Source organism: Periplaneta americana, chromosome 5 (genome assembly GCF_040183065.1).
Source record: "Periplaneta americana isolate PAMFEO1 chromosome 5, P.americana_PAMFEO1_priV1, whole genome shotgun sequence".
Classification (NCBI taxonomy): Eukaryota; Metazoa; Arthropoda; class Insecta; order Blattodea; family Blattidae; genus Periplaneta; species Periplaneta americana.
In genome coordinates this window covers 107524988-107549198 of record NC_091121.1, presented here as the reverse complement: position 1 = coordinate 107549198, position 24211 = coordinate 107524988, and the positions used below count along the sequence as shown (strand labels likewise).

General features: G+C 38.1%; 1 protein-coding gene across 3 annotated transcripts in view; it reads left to right on the top strand.

Moving 5' to 3' along the window:
• The window catches only part of LOC138700065 (myosin heavy chain, clone 203-like), a 44220-nt gene that overhangs the window by 5889 nt on the left and 14120 nt on the right, over positions 1-24211 (top strand). For all 3 annotated transcript variants that reach the window (XM_069826370.1, XM_069826369.1, XM_069826371.1), the window contains 2 exons: positions 16465-16567; positions 17320-17417. In XM_069826370.1, the coding sequence (XP_069682471.1) occupies positions 16465-16567; positions 17320-17417 (201 nt within the window). The remainder of the gene's footprint in view (positions 1-16464; positions 16568-17319; positions 17418-24211) is intronic.

The window sequence follows — 24211 nt, the reverse complement described above, 5'->3', positions numbered from 1 at the left end:
ACGGGGTACAAGCACTTATTAAACAGACACATTCACAGGCATTATTTGTACATTGTTATGCGCACTGTCTAAATTTGGTACTATCAAACACAGTCAATAATATAAAAGAATGCAAAATTGTTTTTAGTACTCTGAGTGGCATTGCTGCCTTCTTCTCCCGGTCACCCAAGAGAACCAAGTTCCTAGATGCGTTTCTACAGAGGAGGCTACCTAGTGTTGCACCAACTCGATGGAATTATACAAAGAGATTGGTAAATACAGTCTATGTCCATAGAAATGACTTATATAAGGTGTTTGATGCAATGCTAAACAATTCAAGTGAAATTGAGAAAGATATTTTGGCACCTGTAAAGGGTTACCTTCTAAATTTGAGAGACTTCACTTTCTGTTTTCTGCTGAGAACTTTTGACAAAATATTTGCATTTACTAGTGTTCTATATAGCATTCTTCAAAGCAAATCTTTTGACATTGCCTTCTGTAGGAAGAAAGTAGATGAAACTCGCAGAAACATATCAGCCATGAGAAATGAATTTGAAACTGTTTTTGCAGAAACAGCAGATGAAGTCGGAGAATCGTGCAAAAGAAATGTGAATTACAAACAAATATATTATGAAATATTTGACAATGTTGACAGCCATCTAGAAAGTCGATTCCAAGACTATGGTAGCTTAGGCTTTTTAGGACTAATATCAAGTGAGAATGGAATATATGACATTTATCAAAAGCAGTTCCCACAGATTGAATTCTCTAACTTACTTAGTGCCTATGGTAACCATTTTGAGGAAGTCAGGTTGCGAAATGAGCTAACTGTGTTCTATGCTGCTGATGATTTTAAAGAAAAAAACTCATTTGAGTAATTACATATAATGTCAGACAAATCCATTTCGACATGTTTTCTACAGCTTTCAAAGTTAATTTCACTAATATGTACAATACCAGTATCTACAGCTTCAGTCGAGAGGTCTTTCTCAGCATTAAAACGAATTAAAACCTATTCAAGAAACAGGACTGGCGAAAAAAGACTATCAAATCTGGCTTTACTGTCAATTGAAGCAGATCTTCTTGAAGAAATCAGGCAAAAGGACACATTCTTCGAAAGGACTGTAGGTTTCTTTGCTGTGCAGGACAGGAGAATGGAGTTCACCATTAAGTAACAAAACAGCCCTTTCATTCCTGGCGTACGGTTATCCCATAACATACCTGCATTATGTAAGTATTTTAAATATTTATATTAATATATTTAAGATGATTAATATTGCACTTATTCACTATTATGTCAAACAAATTTATGTTTTTTTTTTTTTTTTTTAATTTGCTGGGGTATCGATGAATGTCACCGCACGCCACTGGATAAATGTCTGTCTTTAACGTAGGCAATGTGTGTTGTCACTTAATTACCTCGGCGAACTGATTACCATCCTGATCGTAACGTTTCATGGCAGGGTTATTTGGTATAATTATTATGATATTTATCATTTATTCCACCGATCGAAAGTCTTACCAGACCCAGCGGCGGTGCAGTGGTAGCAGAGCGTGGTTATGATTGGCGTTTGGAATCTCAAAGCCGAGGTACTTAGGTTTTTGTGCTGTTTTGTTGTAGTTTGTGTTTCAAAATGAATGGTGGAGTGGCGCGCCCTCCATAAAGATGAGTTGCTATATGAGCTGAGAGCACATGGCGCGGAGGTTGACTCGAACGCAGATGTCACTATTCTTCTAGCCAAAGCTAGGGAACCGGGGTTCATTTCCCAGCAGACTCCGCGGAAATATCCTCGGTATACTGTATCGCTAGGGAACTTTTCAAATGTGTAGAAATCGTAGAGTCCTTTTTAGAAGATTTGGAAGAGTTGAAGGCAGATTTCCAGAAATATCGTTTTAGAAGAATATGGAACAGGGTGATTCACTGGGAATTACGACTGAAAGATATACTCGAGGTTAAGTTGGAAGTTGTAGATAGGGAAAAGTTCGAGAAGGAAATGCAGAGATTGGGGATAGTGAAAATGGAACGTTTAAACTCCAGAACATGGATTGCACCCTTCCCCTCTACCCCCACCGCACCTACCTTGCAAATAGCTACTTTCCTTGCAGACTCCTCCCTCTCTCGCGTTCTCACGCTTCATCTCGCTCCGTCCGAGACACGTGCCACCTCGAAACATCATGGCGGCCACTGACGATCTCCGCAAACATCGCGCCGATGAAAAAAGCAGGGTATCGGAGCTGCAAGACCCGATGATGATCAGACGTGTAGCACATGATGGAAAAAGCGGGGTATCGGGGCTGCAAGCCCCGATGATGATCCGACGTGTAGCACATGATGAAAAAAGCGGGGTATCGGGGCTGCAAGTCCCGATGATGATCTGATGTGTAGCACATGATGAAAAAAGCGGGGTATCGGGGCTGCAAGCCCCGATGATGATCCGACGTGTAGCACATGATGAAAAAAGCGGGGTATCGGGGCTGCAAGCAAGATTCGTATGCCTAGGGCAAGTGTACCTACTTGCTAATAACCCTTTCTGCTGCAAAAACCGTATCAACTTACCGATATCGCTGCTAAAGTTATGCACAGCGAAAATATCGAACGATTCCATGTTCCTGGTAGAGTAACACAGTCGCACATCCAACCCTTTCGCACGTCGGCACAAAACTGTCGCCACGCCAAGATGTCCAGCGCCACCTGTTAATTTCGCCACCCCTTCTTTCTCTGATTGGCTTTTCGTGGCTTAAGTCCCGTTAACTCAACGCTCCTACTCACCGGCCCGCCTGCCATCTATTCACATGAATTTACATTAATTTATGCACTTAAAATACAACTTAAAATCGCTTCATTATAACATATATATCCCTCAACATTATTACAAGCGAAAAAATATTACTTTCATGATGATTTATCTTAAATACCATCACGTCTACACACTAATTTATTCTTGATGATTGACACTTGCAACCTGCATGTTGCACTTTTTTCTTCTTCGTGAACATATATACGAGTTCCGAATTTTTTCTACCAAGAACACGTGTTCTCCAGAGAGACTGCTGAGGATTCCGGCTGCTGAGGACTAGAGGATTCAACAATGAAGATGAGCACATGAAGAAGAATAACAACATATACAACAAGGACATAGAAGAACAGAATACCACCCCATGAAGAGATGAAGAGAGAGAGAGAGAGAGAGAGAGAGAGAGAGAGAGAGAGAGAGGGAGAGAAGACAGGAGGGAAAGGAAGAGGGAAACTACCCTCCAGCAGGTAATTTTTTCCCTCCACAGCTTATGTTGGCAGGCCCCCCCCCACCCTTCATTACCCATAATTCCCACCGTCCCCTAGTGACTTGGGGAGGGGATGGAAGGTGCAATCCATGTTCTAAAATTTTCCCAATGGAACTAACGAAGTTGAAAAAGAGTAGGAGCCAGGAGAGTTCGGTCACGGGTCAGGAGACCACGAGAGAGCAGAAACAGGGTTCAGGGGTGGCCAATGAAGCTCAAGTCCCTGTGAAAGTTTCCAATCTCGACAGGAAGGACTACCTTAGCTTGTTTTTTTCTAACATGCCTAATCCTTTTGAATCCGTTCTGAAGAAAGGGATGGTTTTCTCCGTTAGTAGTATAGAGGCAGTCATGCATTTTCTGAGGGTGTTAGTACAGCTTAAGGGTATATGTAGAGCTTTTCATTTGGATGAGGTCTCGCTATTACATCTGATTTTCCCTTTTGCTAATGGAATGTTAACTAACAGAGTATTGGCGGCCATTGAAGACGAAAAAACCTTGCTAGATTTTCATAACGGTATCCTGAACGAGTTCATTCCTGACAGGACTCGCCATCTTCTGTTCGGGGAGTATTTCTACCGTAAACAAAGTGACAGTGAGACTCTACTTGAATATGTGGAAGATTTAAAAGTCATCGAAAAGGTTTTTGTAGCTGGGTTGACGGAAAGTCAGATAGTGGACGCTGCGTTGGCAGGGGCGCGCGACCCCGAGGTCAGGGCTCAGTACCTAAGCGCCAACCGGCCGCAGAACTTCCTTCAGCTCGACGCGTTATGTGTGCGGAATCAGGCGATACTAGATAGTGGTGCCCTGGCGGGAACCACCCCGACTAGATCCGTCGTTTTGGGACAGGGCAATAGGTGTTTTGTTTGTAACAAAGCAGGGCGTTTTGCCCGTGAATGTAATCGACGGGATCACGTGGAGCAAAATCAGAGAAAGAGTGAAGAAGTCGTTCGGGTTGTGTCTCGTGAGATAAGTGTCCCTCCTCACGGTCAGTGCCCCGTTGCTAGGGCTCAGTTAGGTGGAGAGTTAGTGGAGGTGTTGTTGGACACACAGTGTCGTTTCTTTGGTTAGTTTAGAATTAGCGTGGAAGAAGGGATGGGAGATTATCCCCGGGAACATGGTGTTGTTCTCGGCTACTTCCCAGTCTCTTTCGGTCAGTGGACGTGTTAGTTTGAAAGTTAAGGTTGGACAGGTAGTTTGCGAATTTAGTTTCTGGGTTGTCGAAGGTTTGGTTAACCCCGCCATCTTTGGCGCTGATTTCATGGCGGAGACGGGGCTTAGTGTAGACATTCCTCAGGAGGAATTTTATTTTGAACATGCTTCGGAGGTGAAATTCCCCTTTGCTAATCGATAAAATGTATCCAAATTGCTCCCAGTTGAGACATCAGTGGACCTGGTTGCTCATAGGGATGAAGGGGAAGGTCAGGAAGTAGATTCGAGTTCTTTGGGGAAAGAACGGGTCGGCGTTGGTCAGCCGGAACTGAGTGGTTCTCCGATTGTACTTCCGGAGTTGAGTGAAGTTCCCTTGTCGTTTCCAGGAGTTGAGAAGTCTCTACACCACGATCCAGATCCCGGAGTCAGTTTGGAATGTTTTCGGGAGGAATGGGATAGGATAACTTGCGAGTTGGGAAAGGGCATAACTAGTTATACCGCTAAAAGTTATCGGGAACCGAAGCCAGGGGTTACCAGGAGATTTGTAGCTGCCGTGTCAGTTCCCCGTTTAAAGTTGGGTTTTGTGGCACCCAAGAAGACTTTCTCCGCGCCCACGTTTCTCTGCTTAAGGAAGGGCGGGGTGCGCGGCACCAACCACATGTCAGGGGTTTTTCCCCATGAAAGTAACACCCGTGTGGTTGGCGGGTCAGAATACCACCACTGCAGTCCATGCATGACGTAGGAGTCTTCTAAAATGGGCACCTTTTCTCCCTAAGGGAACCATAAAAGGGGGAAAAGGTTAGGTTAGGTTAGCTTAGGTTAGGTTGTGTGAGTCTGGTCTGGTCAGTTTGGCCGTCCCAGGATCTTTATTGTGAAGGACAGCCAAACGACACGGCAGACGGTGTTTGGTGATCAGATCAGAACTAAGTCGGGTTCTGATAACTCTGTTTTTACAGAGCTGTGTGCCTAAGGACTCTTTGGAACTATTAGTCAGTTTTGGGTTATACGTATAGTAAAGTACAGGGCACCGAACAGGGGATACTTGCTAAAACTGCCCAGTAAAAGTTTGTACAAGAGTGTATTATGAGTGGACGGTGCGATGAGTACTGTGTGCTAAACTGTTGTATCACGAAGGAGTGTGCTATTTTTCATATTCATGAATGGACAATGAAAGCATATGTAGTTGTGCATATCATCAAGAGGAAGTGATAAAATGGCTGAAAAGACTATTATACCAGAAATGGTCATATGTGAAGCAAGTTATAGACATTACTTAAAAGTTAGTATTTTTCATGTGATTTCTTTCTTTTCAAGTTGATCTTATTCACTTTAACATTGTTGTATTATTATGCATTTCTAGGTTTTTGGGTTGTGTATTATCATGTGTGTTCTTAGTTCTAGGTTGGCTTTTATGTATCATCACAGCTCGGGCTAGTTATTTTGGGGTCGTTTATTCGTGAAATTTATCTTTTCCTTTTCCTCTTCTCACTTCATTTGTCTTATCTTCTTCTCTTTCATGCCCCTTTTTCTTTTGTAGCTTACTTCCTTTCTAATTTCTTTTCTCTACTTGTGCTTTTTCTTCTTCCCTTCTGTCACTTTAGGATGTTGCTGATTATGTTTGGCTTTGTTGCATCGATCACGTTTGCAGTGGATAATTCCACTGATTGCGCCAAGGGTGGAAGTGCGCTGTGACTATTACCCAGAGGTCTGTGGATCGAAGGAATTGGTTGATTGGGATGACTGCGACGGACTGCAATCATTCTGAAGGGCTAAGTGGGTCGCAGGGGAGCACGGTGGGGATACCGGCTCGACGCGTGGACTCTTGGTACCTAGACGATTTACACGTTCGACCGCCTGGATGGTTGCAGCAGTGGCGTCAGTGCTGGTTGTGCACTTTGAAGATACAGTACCTAGTGGCTTGTGGTGGGACATAGCCGGGGATGAGTTCCCTTTTTGGTAGCCTACTTGTCCACACAGAGTCTTTGGACCTGGAGTTGGCGCTGTTCAGCAACTGCGCCAGTTTTGGGGGGGGGGGGAGTCTGTGCCGTTTTATTTTGGCACGTCTTTCTTTTCCTTTCTATTTCTTTTACATTTTTCTATCTTTATACTTTTTCTGTTAGTTTTAATTATTCTAACTCTTCATAGATGGCTTGTAGTTTTTTCCTTTCTGATCTAGTTCTTCTTACTTCTCGTAGATGGCTTCTTCCCTCTCACCTTTCTGTTTTCCCGTAGTCTATTGTGTTCTTTCTTGTTATCTGTGATGTGTTGAAAACAAGGGTCTAGCCTAAGGCTGGCGAGTGATTGGTTGATTCCCTGGGGGGAAGTTATTATTTATTGCTGATTGGTTGATATCCTGGGGGGAAGTTAGTATTTTTCATTACGTTATCCGATTGGTTAAGATAGTCACGCCATTTGGGATTTTGGTCTGTGAAGCGAGTTGTTCGTGGCTAGTGGCGTCGGGTACACTAGAGGGATGGCTTGGAGGTAGGATGTGCGTTGTGATGGGCACGAGTTCCTATGTAGGCCGGGGATCGAACCGGGTTCGATAAGTCTACTAGTAGCTGTGTAGTCCAACGTGTTGTGGGAACCTGCGGTAGGACCGCGGAAGAGTGATTTTTGAGAGTAGCGTCTGTCTGGTGATGGGCAGCGTACACACTGGGAGTGTGTATACAGTTTCAGTTACCAGTTACGTACACGTTGTTGCGGGAACCTACTATTGGATCGTGGAAGAAAGAGTGATAGAGGATGGTAACGTTTTACTCCCGAGGTCGGGAAGTTATACTCAGTCATTTGATGTGCTAACTATATTGAACTGGATGCGATTTTCTGCTTAGCTATTGGGCAGTCAACTCTGTTTAAATACCGACCGGTAGGCCTATTTTATTTGCTGTTCTGGTATCTCAAGCTGTGATGTAATTAATAGTCAACCACGGGCTACTAGAAGTTTCATTGCCTTATTCTGGAATGTTTTACTTAGAGATTTCATCTATAAACTTTGTACGAGTATGGAATTCAAAATGGAAGCTTTCATTGTTGTGTGACGTGTGAGGGGTGTCCATTTTCAGTGTAACGATTATATGTGTGTTAAATATTGGTTATGAGTGAGGTGAGTCGGCAAGATGGATGCCAACAAAGAGGGATTAACATTCATGTAAGGTAACCAGTTGGGTTTTAACATTATGCTGTGACATATATATAGTCTGTGTGACACTATTATTTGGTTTATTTTAGATAAATGTCTGTCTTTAACGTAGGCAATGTCTGTTGTCACTTAATTACCTCGGCGAACTGATTACCATCCTGATCATAACGTTTCATGGCAGGGTTATTTGGTATAATTATTATGATATTTATCATTTATTCCACCGATCGAAAGTTCTACCAGACCCAGCGGCGGTGCAGTAATAATAATAATAATAATACGATAACATAAAAGAAACACAGTACACTAAAAATGGTATTGAATAAAAATAATACTATGGTTAAAAGTTTTTACCTTTACTAAGTGATGCCAAGTAAATAGAACTGTATTGCATTTCTGTTTGTTTTCTTGTAGGCCTTGCCAATTTTTTCAGTCTTGGTTCAAGTTTGTTGACAGCTAGACGCAAATTGTTGTTTAGTTGTAGTTGATTCCTTTGTGTTGGCTTGAACAGTGTCATTACTGAAATTGCTGTTTCACACAAATAGGAAGACTAAAATCGAATCAGTTCTTCACTGCTCACTGATATAGTCTTGGGTAGGCCTATTTCGACATTACTTTTATCCAAAATTGAGACATACTTAGTCGATATCGGAATTTCCAGTTCTCTCTCATCCAATACGATAGTTCTAGGAGCTCTTCTTGTTAAGTCATATGGAAGGAAGTTTTTCTGTTATAGAAAAGGATATAGGCCTAATCCATATGATTTGTTTCTGAGGATCATTTCGAGAGAATTATACTGATCAAATGCTTTCAAAAGTTCACTGAATGGATTCGAGATGATGTTCGAAACTACTTTTGATTCGTTCTTTGATTCGCTAGTAAAATTTGACACAGCATTGAATATCTCAAATCTCTTGCAACCTTATCTCTCCATAGTATGATAAAAAAAATGGGGTCAGATCACCAACATATGCTTTTCTGCACAGAAATGAGATTGTTGTTACTAGGAAAGGTATATCAGAGATTATTTGAACTGAAAGAAGTTTTCAATTTATTGTTTATTAAGGGAAAATAAATCAGAGCTTGTCAGGTGTTTACAAAGTACGGACTGGATCACCAAGCTAGCATACCTTAGTGATACTTTTCTCGAACTAGAGAACAATGTTCATTATCTGCCCAACACAGTGATGTTTCTTTTCTACCTCAAATATTATGATATTTGGAGATCCGGTATGAGACAAGCACATGGTGTTTTTCATAAAAAAAAATGTTCTCTTGTTCAACAAACACCATTCTTTCTGTGACATCATGTATAGTATTTTATAGACAATGTCTTGAATATTCCCAATTTTCTGCGAGACAGCATCTTTCATTTGTTGTTGGGTGTGCCACGAAAATTCGTTCTTTAAGGTAACCCTACAACCAAACGTTGGCCAGATTGTTATTTTGAGATTGCGGACATCATATTATTGAAAGGTGCTTACCAATGACACAATTGTCAAAGATCCATGTACCAGTAATCAGGGGCATAGATGTGGGATAGTGTGTCAGCTTGCATGAAGATTATGTTTTTCAGTCATGATTCCTCAGTCTAGATGTGACGAAGTTCTTCAATCTACTGTAGTAGACTCTCCGTTTACTGTGGCAGTTTCTATTATTCCACTGTTGTCTTTTTTGAAAAAATACGAACCTATGATGAACTGTGAAGTGAAGGCACACCATACAGTGACTTTCAAATCATGAAGACCATGTTGAATTAACATTGCAATTAGACGTGTTAAATATACCAATAAGAAAGAAGTGTGCTTGGTCTGTCCAGAAAATTTTATCCAGACAATATTAGATTAAGTTGAATCTCTGCTAGCACAAATAAAGGTAATTCATATTTTTTGTACTTGTCACTTTCTGCTAATGCTAGCGTTGGTTTTAATTCAGCAGTTCAGTTGGAAAAAAATTTTAGGGGGTACTGTTAAAATCTCCTTGATTAGAATAGACTCCATACAGTCTCATATTGCATTTCTTTTTCAAGGTTATTTCATCAACATGCAGTCTCATCTCGCAGACCTCCTTGTGCAGGACAATGGCACATAATGAATGTGGTTAAATGCTGGCACTGGTGGCCCAACACATTATTGAGAACAAAAGTCTAGAACTTCTGTTACTAGAAGAGTAACTTATTCATTTTCTTAGTCCAGATATCATTCATTATACTAATGCGCCTTCACATTCTGAAGTTAAAATTTAAATAGAATCTATTATAATATGTAACAAACTACAAAGCTCTGGTGGTTTAAAATTGAAGTCGTATTCCCTGAAGGCCTGAATGTATTTTCGCTTATCTTCAAGATGGAAATGTTTACAAGTTTGAGATGCATGGATCACTCACTACAGGTTATATATGTTTGTATTTACAAATCAAGAACTAAGATGGAGGTGAAGAGAATGAGCCATGATCGAGAGGAGTGGATGAAATGGATAAAATGAGGGACTGAAGAAGAAGTATTTACAAGTCAAATCTTTCAACAGTCTTTTTTTTTTTTTTTTTTTTTTTTTTTTTTTTTTTTTTTTTTTTTTTACGTGTTTTCCATTTTATATGGCTCATCTTAGATTATGAATGTAAGTAGGATGCTTGTAGGAATTGATAAGCCTCTGCTTGAAGTTTTCTGTTAGGCTTCTATAAAATTGACTAGGGTTTATTTCAACATTCTTTGTCCTGCTGTATATCTCACTGTCTTTGAAAACTTAATGTTTTGAAGCAGAGAATGCATCCTCACTTTAAGATCCTGGCGAATGTACCATAGATTCAAAGATCTTAACAGTACATTGTGCTTTTAAGCTTCTGGTATTGTTAGATCTCTCATAATAAGGCCATCACAGATTACTGCCATATTCTGAACAAAATCGACCGACATCGTAATTTTAGCTAAACTTGCATATTTAGGTGTTTATTTAGAGTCTCTTTACTTATTATTGGAGGCTTTAGTCTTGAGGTGCTGTGTCATCAGGTTAGTAGACCTTTAATTAGAAATACCACGACTGTCTGCAAGCTTGAAATTAACAGATCACAACTATTCTTGAGGTGCCACACCATGGTTTTTGATAAAACAACGAATTTACAAATGTCTAAGGAAAGGATATGAAATGCCAGCCATTACTGCTATGCCAGATATCAAAATCAAATGTTTTCAGACATCTCACATCCTCCATTTCAAAGTGTATTAAAGACTAGTTGAACATAATTAATGTTTTTGAGTCTAAATTTTTTGCCGGTACGGTAACAGCAAGTTTTTATTTTAGACAGTACAGCATACCGGCGCGACTACAGCACTATTTTAATTTATTATGAGTACAGACACTAAGATGTTTTCTCAGAATTCTCCACACTATGCTGTAACTTTTTTGAAGATATGCCATGACACCCAACTAACACTATTGTTCCATAATACAGTGAAACCTGGTTCAAGGCGGAAGTGACATGGTCGTAATTTTTTTTCCATTGTGGTCTGTGGACAGATTTCTGTATTATCCAGGTGTGAAGTAAAAATGGGATATTTTATCATTTGTGTAAATGAAAAACAAAATGGCATGCCACAAACCCCAAGAAGTACAAAATATTTTGTTTACTCTACTTATATTAAATCAGCTTTTTGTCCTTATTCTGTTGGTGAATCATCTTGATAGAAATCTCATTTTCTGCATAAACGTTATCGTAATTCAGTCATCAAACATCTATTAAAGTTTACTAATCACACTAAATTTAATGTCTAACACTATACTATAATACTGTACTGTATATTACTGTACATTATTTAATTGGACTAGGAGTCGTCCATTAGAAGTCTTGAATTCTGGTTCATCTAATTTCTTTGCCAGTTCAAGGGTTTGCTTTGCAGAAGTGGTCCAGAATTGATCTTTGAAAGGGCAAGAAGAACCCACTTCCACAACAGTTAATTTATTTCCATATAATCAGTTGTTTTCTGTTTCCTTTTTATGTCACCATTGTTGACTGCAAGCCACTTATTCATGATATGGTCTTTATTTTTTTGAGTGTTATATCTGAGTTCCCCACAACACTGAACTTTAACATCATTTCCCATATACTTCTTTCTCATTCTTTCTTTAACTTGATAATAAAGTTGGGCTATATTATTTTCATGCAGGTATTTGAAATCTTTGAATGTAAAAATGGATGGTTTTTGTAAATAGTACTTTAAAAGTCTCTATGCCATATGGTTATTGATTTCATAAAGGTTTGTAACTTAGTTCACGACACTAAATATGTTTTATTTTCGAACAAACATTAGCTTTTTTAATAAATCTTAACACTAATGCAATGAAATCTTTCATAGTATAACTTTGTTCTATATATGGCCATCTTAGTAACTAGATAGCAAAACACTATAATCCACTGGTGCTTCAGTTCTTTCTTGAAATCGCATCCCACCAAGAGGAGTAGAATAGAAGAGAGGGGCTCAAAAGGCAGATTAAGTGTAATCTGTCAAGAAGCTTCTTTTTACCAGCAGTGGAGAGCCACATGCACAAAAATGGCGGGATTTTCAAACGACTTCCTGCACAGGAAATAGCGGGAATTTCAAAATACTTCTTTGCACATCCCAGAGCCTTCTTCAGTTACAAGCCGGAGCCATACATTGGCAACACTGTAATTAACTGTCAGCCGGAGTACAGTACACGTATTTGTGCTAATGCCGATATATTTTCGGTCAATATAGAGTATCCACTGGCCACTGAACGAATATTGCACACTTTTATCACTGCCAATTTGTCGCTATAAACAAATTTGATACTTTTGTATACTTTTATACCTATATGCAATAACTTACTTTTATCACACCCATAACACATTTCGATTCTTATTGTACTATATATAATTATTACTAGATTAACACATTTAATATATCACATTTAATATAGACTGAAGGAACTGAGTCTGCTAATGAGTGATATTAATAAAAGGAAGTTACTCAGAAATCTGAGCATCATCACTGTTTGATATTGATAATAAAAGCTTGCTCATGTTATTCGCCGAGGTTGTGCTCAATCACCTCGGTCGCAGAGCAAATGCTCATGTTCTGATATAAATAAAACAGAGGTTATGCTCATTGTTACCAGCAAATGATTACTGTTCGATATCCTGAGGTAGTGCATTAGCAGACTCAATGTACTCGATGAGGTTTATAAACGTGATGGCTGCATTCATGAATGTGATTCCTGATCGAAGAAGAAAGATTTATAAAAGACGTAGGGACTCTGATGTGCATAGTTACAAAGATTTATACAGATTTGAACGGGAAAATGTGCAGTGGCTTACATAACATTTCTTATCCTATCGAACGAAACAAGAGGTGAAGCACTAAGCAATGCAGAAAAAATTAGAATATTTCTAAGGTATGTAGGAGCAGTGGCGAAGTGTCAGAGTAGGCAGGGTAAGCTGAGCTTTCCAAACATTTTCGAAGAAGGAACAAGATCAATTTAGAATTTAGTTAATTCAAAACAGAAGCTTTTCTGCGTTTTGTTTACCTTTTAGTGATGTAAAGCACGACCTAGATCACTATTTCCGAACCCCAGCTACCCAAAAATTGTGTTACGTTTCGCTACTGCGTGGTTTTCAGGTTGTTGTACCAGAAAATGTTGGTGTTTCACAAGAAACTGAGTCCTTAACATTCTGGGAAGTTGTCTGTGCAATTAAGGAAAAAGTAGATAATTGGATACAATTTCCAACAACCACTGCTGCTCTTGAGGCAGCTAAAATTCTATGGTCTAACAAGTATACATTCCCTGATGCTGTAGGAGCAGTGGACTGCACTCACGTGTTAATAAAAAACCAACTATACATGGGAATGGATATATAAATAGAAAAGGAGTCCCCAGTATTAATGTGCAGGCTATGTGCAATGGAAATGAGAGATTAATCAGCGTTAATGTCAGGTGTTCTGGTTCTGTGCACGATTCCTGTATATGGAGATATTCTTTAAAATGATTTTCTTGTTACCAGTTTTTTAGGTCTGTTTTGGATTTCAGTCGGCTTTTCATATTATTAATTTTTTTCATAATCTGGTTTTCTGTAGTTTCCATGCCAAATTCCGGCTTTATTACTTTCCTGATGGATTCGACAACTACATGTTTTCTTCCCTTGCTGCCAGGGAGTTGTGATTTCTGAAGGACTTTTTTATGTACTTTAATAATTTCCACAAAACGTTTTTGGAATGCCGTGCTTTCCTCCATTGTGGAATGTAAACTAAGCCTCTGCTCAGACCGAACATGTGTTTGTTGAGTTAGGCTATCTAGTGTTGCCAACCTCTGATACAAAACAGCGATAGGAAGTGCGGAAAGATGTAAATAAAGCAAAAACAAAAGATGAACGAATACAGAGCAAATACTCCTCGATTTGAGGATGTTTTTAATACCAAACTAGCGACACTATGTTCATGCTCATACTTGGTAGGAGTTTCTCAGTTTTATTATTATCAGTGATATTTACCTCAGGATAGTGTAATCATTTGCTCGTAACAATGAACATGACTTCTGTTTTATTTATATCAAAACATGAGCATTTGCTCTGCAACTGAGGTGATTAAGCATGGCCCCGGTGAGTATCATGAGCAAGATCTTATTAATATCAAACAGTGACGATGCTCACATTCCTGAGTAACTTCCCTTTATTAATATCACTCATTACCTCATTTGCTGGATTCAACACAGGCTTGGCACGTGACTTCAAGTTTTGCTTTTTGAAATTTTCTGATTTGTTGATTGAATCCATGCATACTGCGTACAGAAGGCTAATTGTATACTAGATTAGGTCAAAGTTTGATAGACCATCTTTTTATATGTTTGGAAATTATATAGCTAACTGCTCTCCCTCCTTCCATCCAAACATAGTATCTTTTCTTATATAGGAGATTCAGGAAGCAGCAGATGAGTAAGCCACCCATTAAATTGAGTTGAATTCAAATAGGGGGCTATAACAGCGATCTAAAATATCTATTGCACTTCCCCATCATTCTATCATTCTGGTAATTTAATGTTCTTGATGAACTGAATCAGACTATGGAATGGGATATTCGATAGCTCATCATGGAAAGTGCTTTCCAAAGATGAGAGCACTTCGATGAGTGAGAGCATTGCAGCCACATAGCAGATGAGCTCCAGACTCATCTCCCTGTGAACAACGAGTACAAGATAGGTTAATGTGATGTCCCATCCTGTGCAACTTCTTCAGGTCACAGTGTCCTGTAAAGCAGTGGTTTCCAAAGTGGGGGTTGCGACCTCCTGGTGGGTCGTGTTAGGAGCTGAGGGAGGTCACGAGATTATTTACAAAATAAAACAAAAACGTCTTATTAACATACATTTATTTTGCATTTGGAAACAAACAACGCTGAACACAAAAGTAAAAATATATATATATATATATATATATATATATATATATATATATTTTAGCACTTAAAAAGTAAAAAATAATTAATGTGATAAGAGTGTTTGTTTTTCAGACCTGACCTTTCATATTTGAACTAATTTTATTTTAGAATTCTTCTCACCATTTTTGAGCTGCCACAAAATATAAAGAGTACTTTAAGCATATAAATGTGATTACATTGAATCATTGATTTGGTTTTGAAAAATGAAGTTCCTATACACACAGTGATATCTTTTTCAGTTTCTCGCTTTTGTTTTCATGGAATCATAAACAAACTTAATTTGCATGAATACGAGATTGCAAAAGTTAACAAAAATTTAAGAGCTTCTTTTGCAAACTCGAGGTATTCTTTTGATGTAAAACTGGTGAACACTATTAAAAAAAAGGGCCCATTTTCAACATTCCATCAGAAGATACATATTTCAATGAGTTTTTCCTTAATATTTTTTGGAATATCAGCCAGTTGAATGCAGTGGATTCAGTATTGATTTGAGTTCCTTGCGCAAAATACTCGAAAGGTTGTTGTTTAAAAACGTACTTCAGGTGGTATTCACTGGTTTTGAGTAAAATTATAGTTGTTTACGATTTACAGGTATTTGCATTTTTGGAATGGAGTCAAGAACTGGTACGGTAGTGGGGGAGGGGGTCTCAAACTGAAATCTCGCCCAAAAGTGGGTCACACCTTCAAAAGTTTGGGAACTACTGCTGTAAAGAAACTTACTGTCCCAGAGTGCTTTTACTTGTTCAATTTTAATGTCTCTTAACCTGCTTTTATCGAAATCTTTTATGAGAGTCTTAAAGAAATCACCCATTATCTACAACTACAGTCATTATGTGGATGACTTACTCAGCTCGGTAAATAACTAATGGTCATTGAACACTAAATTCGACTAAACTAAACTAACCTACTCTGCCTGCATATTTGCCTACTGTGCTCTACTTATATACCCTATTGTACTGTAAAATAGTTACATATCAGTGTTTTGTGTGGATTTACATAGTTAATTTGACGGCTTGGTGTTGTTTATATGCGTTATTTTGCTACTCTGGGATTGATGTGCGTAACTTACTGTGCCACTGATAACGTCAGATATACTCCTTTCTTCATTGTTTTGTTGAAACTTAAATCACTAAGCCTCGGGGAAAGAAAGATCAAGGAGAGAAAACAACATTCTAATTTTGCTGATACTACTGGATCTATTTTTACCATCGTAAAACAAATGTTGTACTATTGATAATAATGTATGATATTTAGTTAAAAGATTTTTTTTTTACAGCATGAATGTCAAGTGTCATTTCAGTTTAAATATATTGAATGGCGTATATCTATATTTTTATTATCATTATTACCTTCTTTACCAATTTATTACGATCATTATATTCCACTTGATAATTCATGATCTTTTGTCACCTCTTATGAACTTAAGTGTGATATTTTTCCAGCACTGACCACTGTTCTGTGTTTTTAATCTTTCAGTTTTCTTCGAAACATGAACTGCAAGACTGTAACAAGAATGGTTTTAATATTAATAAGGTTAAAAATGCCCTGACACAAATACGGGATGAATACAGAGCAGCAGGTATAGTATGCGAACATTTTTCAAATTAGCTAAGTTTTTATCATTATCATCGTCACCGCCACTGCCACCACCCACCACCCACCACCCATCACCACCATCATCAGTAACAAAATGTAATTAATCTTTAGGAGTTGTGTGTCCATTATAGTGGCCAGCTAGTATTATGGTCATGACATGATATAATATGTTATAAATTGTATGTTATATATAAAATACGTTGATATTCTTTAATTTTATATAACATTAAGGGCATTGCACTTGATTAGAACAATAAAAAAATTTTTGTAATGGTTTTTTTTTTCCCCCATTAAAAAGGAGCAAAATCATTTCAATTGCAGTAAATTGAAACCCCGTCAGCTTCCATGCATACCATTACACTGATTGCTTTACATGGGCCATCCCCATCCTTTACCACAGGCTCAATTGACTGCAGTGGTCGGGATGCGAACCTGTGATCTTAGGCACAATATCACAATATGTTGCCCGGCTTAGCCTCTCAGCTGACGAACCCAACACGAATTTACCCGATTTTGCAGGTATACAAACCCCTGGTTAAGAGTTAGACATTTACGTGCAATAGTGTCTTAAATATTCCGGCTTCTAAGGATTAACTGTACTACCAACGATATTGTAACAGAATGAAATTGAATTTCAGTACTTATTTTCTGTAATAGGTAAAATACATTCTTGAGTTGAAATATTAGTGAGTGAATATACCTGTGTACGTTTAAAATGAAATGTTTAATTTTCAGCTCTGCAGTTGCAAAGGAATTCAGAAAAGCTGATTACTGAAGATGACTTAAGTGAAAATGCCAAATGCACACTTGATGAAACTGCAGGCTGTTTACAGGTATTCCCTAAAATTAAGCTTTATTTTTCGCAAAACAAACCAGAATTTCTTAGTTTCAGTTTATTATCTGGCCTTCGAAAAAGTTTTTTCCTGTGCTCAGTTGTTATTTGTTGTTGTTTAGTCAACTGTCCGAAGACAGGTCTGTACCTCACAAGTGTTACCAAGAAGACACCACTTATGAGGCAACTAGGCCAGGAGATAATGGGGTAGGGTGGCCAGTTTCTTTCCTCCTCTATAGCTACATATTACACTAGTCAGACTTCAGATGCATACAAACAATTGTTCTTTCTCTGATGCATGGCTCAGTTGGTAAGAGCGCTCAGTGCGCAGAGCTGAGAGGTCCTGGGTTCTATTCCCGGTGCCGGTACGAATTTTTCTCGTATTTAATAGTAATAATACAATATTCATATTAGTCGTGTAATATTCAGTGAGGTGGGCGAGACCTCATACATATGAATATTTGATGTATTAAACCATTAGCAGTTGTCATCAAACTGATGTTGAATATGGCCACAAAGTCATTTAAAATATGCGCTCCTGCATATATGACGTGTATCGTCTCAAGTGCAGGCAGTAAGGCCGTAAAATAACATTACGAGAGGGGTTCGGCCGGCGCCGTGGATCATGTCCCGGCATAGCTCAGTTGGTAAGAGTGCGCAGAGCTGAGAGATCCTGAGTTCGATTCCCGGTGCCGGTACGAATTTTTCTCGTATTTAATAGTAATAATAGATATACATATCAGCCAGAAACTCAATCAGAGGGTTTAGTGCTCAGTAGCAACTAAAATATCGTAATAAACATAATATTAGGTTGACATTTTTTGTGACGGAAGCTCTTCTAGACTATGTTCCCTTCATCTCAAGCACAATCCTTCATTTCAAAGACCGTTATTGTGGGTGCAGACGCGAAATTCTGTAGTGATTTTGAGTATGTCTGCATACATGAAACTAAAATGTAATTACTGTTGTTAGCGGTAATGATGTAATATGTTGCTCAAATTGGGTTATTTATATGTACATGTGAGACCTGAAGATGCCTGAATGGGTGAAAGTACTCATCTCTTTAGTTCACTCTAAATTACTAATATTTCAATCACATTGAGATGGTTGTTGACAGATTATATAATAAATTTATATTAAATATGCTTTCAACCTATTGTTCCATAATGTCTATAAAATTCCAAGTTAGTAAAGGTAATTATTGCCTGGTTTTGCTTTGGAAAGGAACAAAGCGTGACAACAATTCACTGATTTTGACGAGTCTTTATTTTTTCCTGTTTGGTGGAAAGAAACTTGTTCTATGTAACAGTAGTTGAGGCATACATCTCTATGATTGAATCACCTGATCTAGTCTGATGCCATTCTAATACACCAGACCTTTCACCTTATACTTGACATACAGTAGAACCTCGATTTTGGGTTTCTCGATTTAAGATTTACCTGCATTTTGCGTTCTTATTTTGCGGTCCTGGCAGAAATCCCATATACGCAATGCTATTTTTAAGCTGATTTAATGTTTCTTGATTTAGTGTTTTACCCGCATTTAAGAAGCAAATTTTTTGCCCCAACAAAGCATATTAACTTCGATTGTGAGTTTTTTCAGCCTTAAATGCTTATTTCCTTGTCCAAGATCATTTCAGTAACAGTTTCTATCCCTCTCCTTATCTACCATGCGTACCCAGATGAGATACCTGATGCAACACAGTGTCAGAAACCACGTGTTAATCATGTGCTGCGGTGCATGAGAATCAATTCACAACAAAGCATCGCATTAAGACTGAAAGTAAACAATTTTAGGGCTTCTAAAGGATGGCTTCATCGCTTTAAGCAGCATGACATTACATACAAAAATGTGTGTGATGAAAGTGCAACTGTTTCAGATGAGTCGGTGGATCATTGGAAAGACAATGTGCTTCCACGTCTCATTGAAGGCTATGATGCCAAACATATCTTTAATACTGATGAGACGGGGTCTTCTGCTCCCTGATGAGAGCCTCCACATAAAAGGAGAGACCTGCCATGGTGGGAAGAAAAGTAAGTCCACACCTGTGGAGTAACGGCTAGCGTGTCTGGCAGCGAAACCAGGTAGCCCGGGTTCGATTCCCGGTTGGGGCATGTTACCTGGTTGAGGTTTTTTCCGGGGTTTTCCTTCAACCCATTATGAGCAAATGCTGGGTAACTTTCGGTGTTGGATCCCGGACTCATTTCACCAGCATTATGACCTTCATCTCATTCAGACGCTAAATAACCTAGATGTTGATAAAGCGTCGTAAAATAACCTACTTAAAAAAAAAAAGAGTAAGGAGAGGCTCACTGTTCTTCTCTGTATAAATTCAGATGATTCCGAGAAGTTGAAATACTTGGTAATTTGTAAATATGAAAAACCAAGGTGTTTTAAAAATGTCCGCACACTGCCATGCAGTTACAAGAACAACAGGACTGCCTGGATGACAATGGACATTTTTAGCAGCTATCTGGGACAGCTGGACGTGAAAATGGGGGCTGCTAACAAGAAGTGGGTAAGTGTCTGGCACACACCATCACCAACTGCTTCAGAAAAGCAGGTTATATGAAGGCTGTCAGTGGTGACATCATGGAGAATGAAGATTGCATTGATGAACGGTAGCAGGACTGGAAGCTGTATGAAGATAAATGTGTAGCTTCAATATTGATAAATCCAGGTGAAAAGGGAGTTACTCTTCCTCCATCAAAGATGTCCAGCAAAACAGACATCCATTCTTGATTTCTTCAAGAAGTGACAGATAAACTTAATGTAACCAACCAGTGTACTTAATGTTGTGAAGCTCTTTAAATCATTTTTGTTCTTTTAGTTGAGATTAGACCATAAAAATTAGTTTTTAAATATATTGATGTGTTTCTTTTTCAATTTTGGCAAAGCCCCTATTTTGGGTTTTTCTCGATTCTGGGTATAATTTATCCGGTCCCCTGAAAAACCAGCATCGAGGTTTCACTGTATTTCTTCAGCTATACTGACTTTGCACTCATGACTTTTTTTAAAAAAAACTCAAAAGTACTCGAATTGCGATTTTGTTGTCACACATTCTTGATGATAACTTACAAATAATATGCACAATGTACAAGATTCGTTCCTAAAATGTTTAAAGGTGCTAGAACAATTTTGATTCATAAAGGTGGCGTTGGACAAGTGGTGTCCAATTAGCATTTCATCTGTTTTGCGCAGAGTTATATCCAAGACTTTAGACACCTTGATCAGAAACATTGTAAATCTTAATCCATACCAGAGAGGTTTTCTTATGACTCCTGGAGCCTGTATTAATATTAACATAGATGGAATTCTGCGATCAGCTACTTCTAATAAGACCTCAGCATGCCTAATTTTTTTTGATATTAGCAAGGCATTTGATAGCGTAGGGCATGACCATCTGATATCTACAATTCAAATTTCTGTGCTGCCTCTCCGGATACAGACATTATTAATTAACATGCTTGTAAATAATACTACATGCATTCAAGCTGGGGGTAAACAGACTGCAGCAATTCAATTAAGGAGAGGAGTGATGCAAGGTGATCCTGTTTCACCATTCTTGTTTAATATGAGCATTGATCATATGCTAAATGACATAACTGAAAGAAATGTAGCAGATACTTATGGTTATCGATTAACTCCCGATAAGGATCCTGTAACAATATTAGGATTCACTGATGATCTTGTCATTATTGGTAGAGATAGTGCTGTCGCTAATGTGTTAATGACTATGGTTATCAACAATTTGCAAGAAATAGGTTTGAAAATAAATTCAATGAAATCTAAGGCAATCGTTATTGAAAATGAACAACTTACTAGCGACGTCATCCATACGACATTTGGCAGCATTGATAGTATTACTTCAGATCAAAAAATTAAATATTTAGGTGTTACATTTAACCAAGCCTTAGTATTTGACGAACAAAATATAATGGACAAGCTCCGAAATAACTTGGATTCTCTATCTACAACTCATTTGCTTCAGCCTCACCAGAAATTTGTAATAAATCAATTTATCAGACCGGCTCTTACCTATCCTCTTCAAACAGCCCATGTCAGTAAAATTCCAAAACAGTTTCTAAGTAAGACTGATAATATGATTCGAAGTGCTGTAAAACAAATTCTGCAGCTTCCTAGCGACACACCTAACAGCATGCTTTACACCAGCCACAAGTATAAGTGCTTATCAGTTTTACGAGTTTCCTGGGAGGCCTATCTACAACAGCTAAACATCAACAATTCATTAGAATATTCGTGTGATACTCATGTCAATATAATTAGAGATTTTAGGAACATCGAAAATCGCTGTCTTAATGAACTGAAATTAGACCAGTCCATGAAGAATTTGAATGTTCGTCAAATAAGACAACATCTGAAGGAGAACGAATATAATGAGTGGTGTTCATACCCTCATAAAGGAAAAGGTGTTTAATTATTTTCAGAAGTACCATCTGCCAATGCTTGGATTATTAAAAAGCAAGGTCTTTCCAGTTCAGAATGGAGAGATATGATAAAAATGACAGCCATGGTAGTGCCAGTTCGAGCTCTTCCAGGACATTCCACAGACACATTCCACTGCAGACACTGTGGGGAGTTTGAATCCCTACCTCATGTGCTTGGGAGGTGTCCTCAGGGAGAAATCTTAAGAATAAAATGACACATCATCATTCGTTCCCTTCTTGCTGCTGCTCTCCGAAACAAAGGTTTGGAAGTTCACAAAGAAGTTCATTGTTTGGCTGATCAAGATAGCATATGGAGGATTGACATCATCGCCATCAATAGGAAAAAATATGTAGCAGAGATCATCGACCCTACAATACGCTTTGAACAGTCCAAAGCACAACCTATGGATGTTGATGAAGAGAAAAAATAAATATACGAATCAACAATACCTTACTTCCGTAACAAATACAACGTTCGGAATATCGCAATAACAGGTCTCCTGTTGGGGTCCTGAGGAACAGTCCCTAAATTTTTTATGACGTGGAAAGGAAAATATAAATTAGGTAAAGATATTAAAGACGAAATTGTCCAAAACATAATTAAGTATTCAATTGCCATCTTAAAAAATCACCTATATGGTAAACACTCAACATAATTGTTTAATTATATATTTGTGATTGAAAATCTGTATTTTTATCTATATATTTTTTTCATGTGTCCATTCATGTACAACCATTATTGTAAATTGTGTGTTATTCTGTATCTATAGGCAAGCCTTGGGAGGTCAGATAGTAAAAAAAAAAAAAAACAGTTACTGATTTTCGAAATGTGCTTTGAAACTTTTCAAAACAGTATCAACAGTGGATATAAAGAAATCACCCATAACCCAAGAACAAATGAGTAACACATTTATAGAGAAATACTTTTAAGAGAGGGAAATACATTGTCAACCTTTTATTGGTATAATCATTACTTCATTAAATAATGTAATTCTTTTTCTGACATAAATTTGTCCAGTTTGAGGCTTTAATGGAGAATGGTAATGAAATTTTATGTACTGGGTAGAAGTGATGTAACTGTGCAGATTAAAGGGCAATAGAATAACTACATTAAAATAAATTAAAACCTATTATGCATTTTGTAATTATTAAGTGTATGGTTAATTAGAAAATTAGGCAGAAAGTCTGCATAGTTCGACATTAGTGCATCACCGGCTTACATATGAAAGCATACATGCATTCAGTCTGAACAGCAGAGTTCTGTCCCTTAATCACTCCAGTAGCATTTTCAGACTTCTTAATGGCAGGAAACAATGATATGTGTTACTTACTCATGGCTTTTGAGGAACCCAGAGGTTCATTGCCGGCCTCACATAAGCCTGCCATTGGTCCTTATCCTGAGCAAGATTAGTCCAGTCTCTACAATCATATCCCACCTCCCTCAAATCTATTTTTATATTATCCTCCCATCTACGTCTCAACCTCCCCAAAGGTTTTTTTCCTGCTGGCTTCCCAATTAACATTCTGTATGCATTTCTGGATTCGCCCATCTTGCTACATGCCCTGCCCATCTGAAAGGTCTGGATTTAATGTTTCTAATTATGTCAGGTGAAGACTACGATGCATGCAGTTCTACGTTGTGTAACTTTCCATTCTCCTGTAAGTTCATCCCTCTTAACCCCAAATATTTTCCTAAGCACCCTTAGCCTCTGTTCTTCTCTCAAAGTGAGAGTCCAAATTTCACAACCTGTAATATAACTGTTTTATAAATTCTAACTTCCAGATTTTTTGAGAGCAGTTTGAATGGCAAAGCTTCTCAACCGAATAATAACAGGCATTTCCCATATTTATTCTGCATTTAATTTCCTCCCGAGTGTCGTTTATATTTGTTGCTGTTGCTCCAAGATATTTGAATTTTTCAACCTCTTTGAAGAATAAATCTCCAATTTTTATATTTCCATTTTGTACAATGTTCTGGTCACGAGACATAATCATATACTTCGTCTTTTCGGGTTTCACTTCCAAACCTATGTATTTACTTATTTCAAGTAAAATTCCCGTGTTTTCCCTAATAGTTTGTGGATTTTCTCCTAACATATTTAAGTCATCTGCATAGACAAGCATACTCTAGAGCAAAATTAAAAAGTAAAGGTGATAGTGCATCTTCTTGCCAACTACACACTTCTTGGGGTAAATCTGTTCTCTTACTTGATACAGAGGAAGTAGCAGAGAATGCACAAAAAATAACTTAAAATTCTTATTGGTGTGATGTTGGAACTCACTTGTTGCATTACCGTACAATATCAAGTTGGTGTGCATAGCAGTGTATGTATTGAGCAAAGGGAT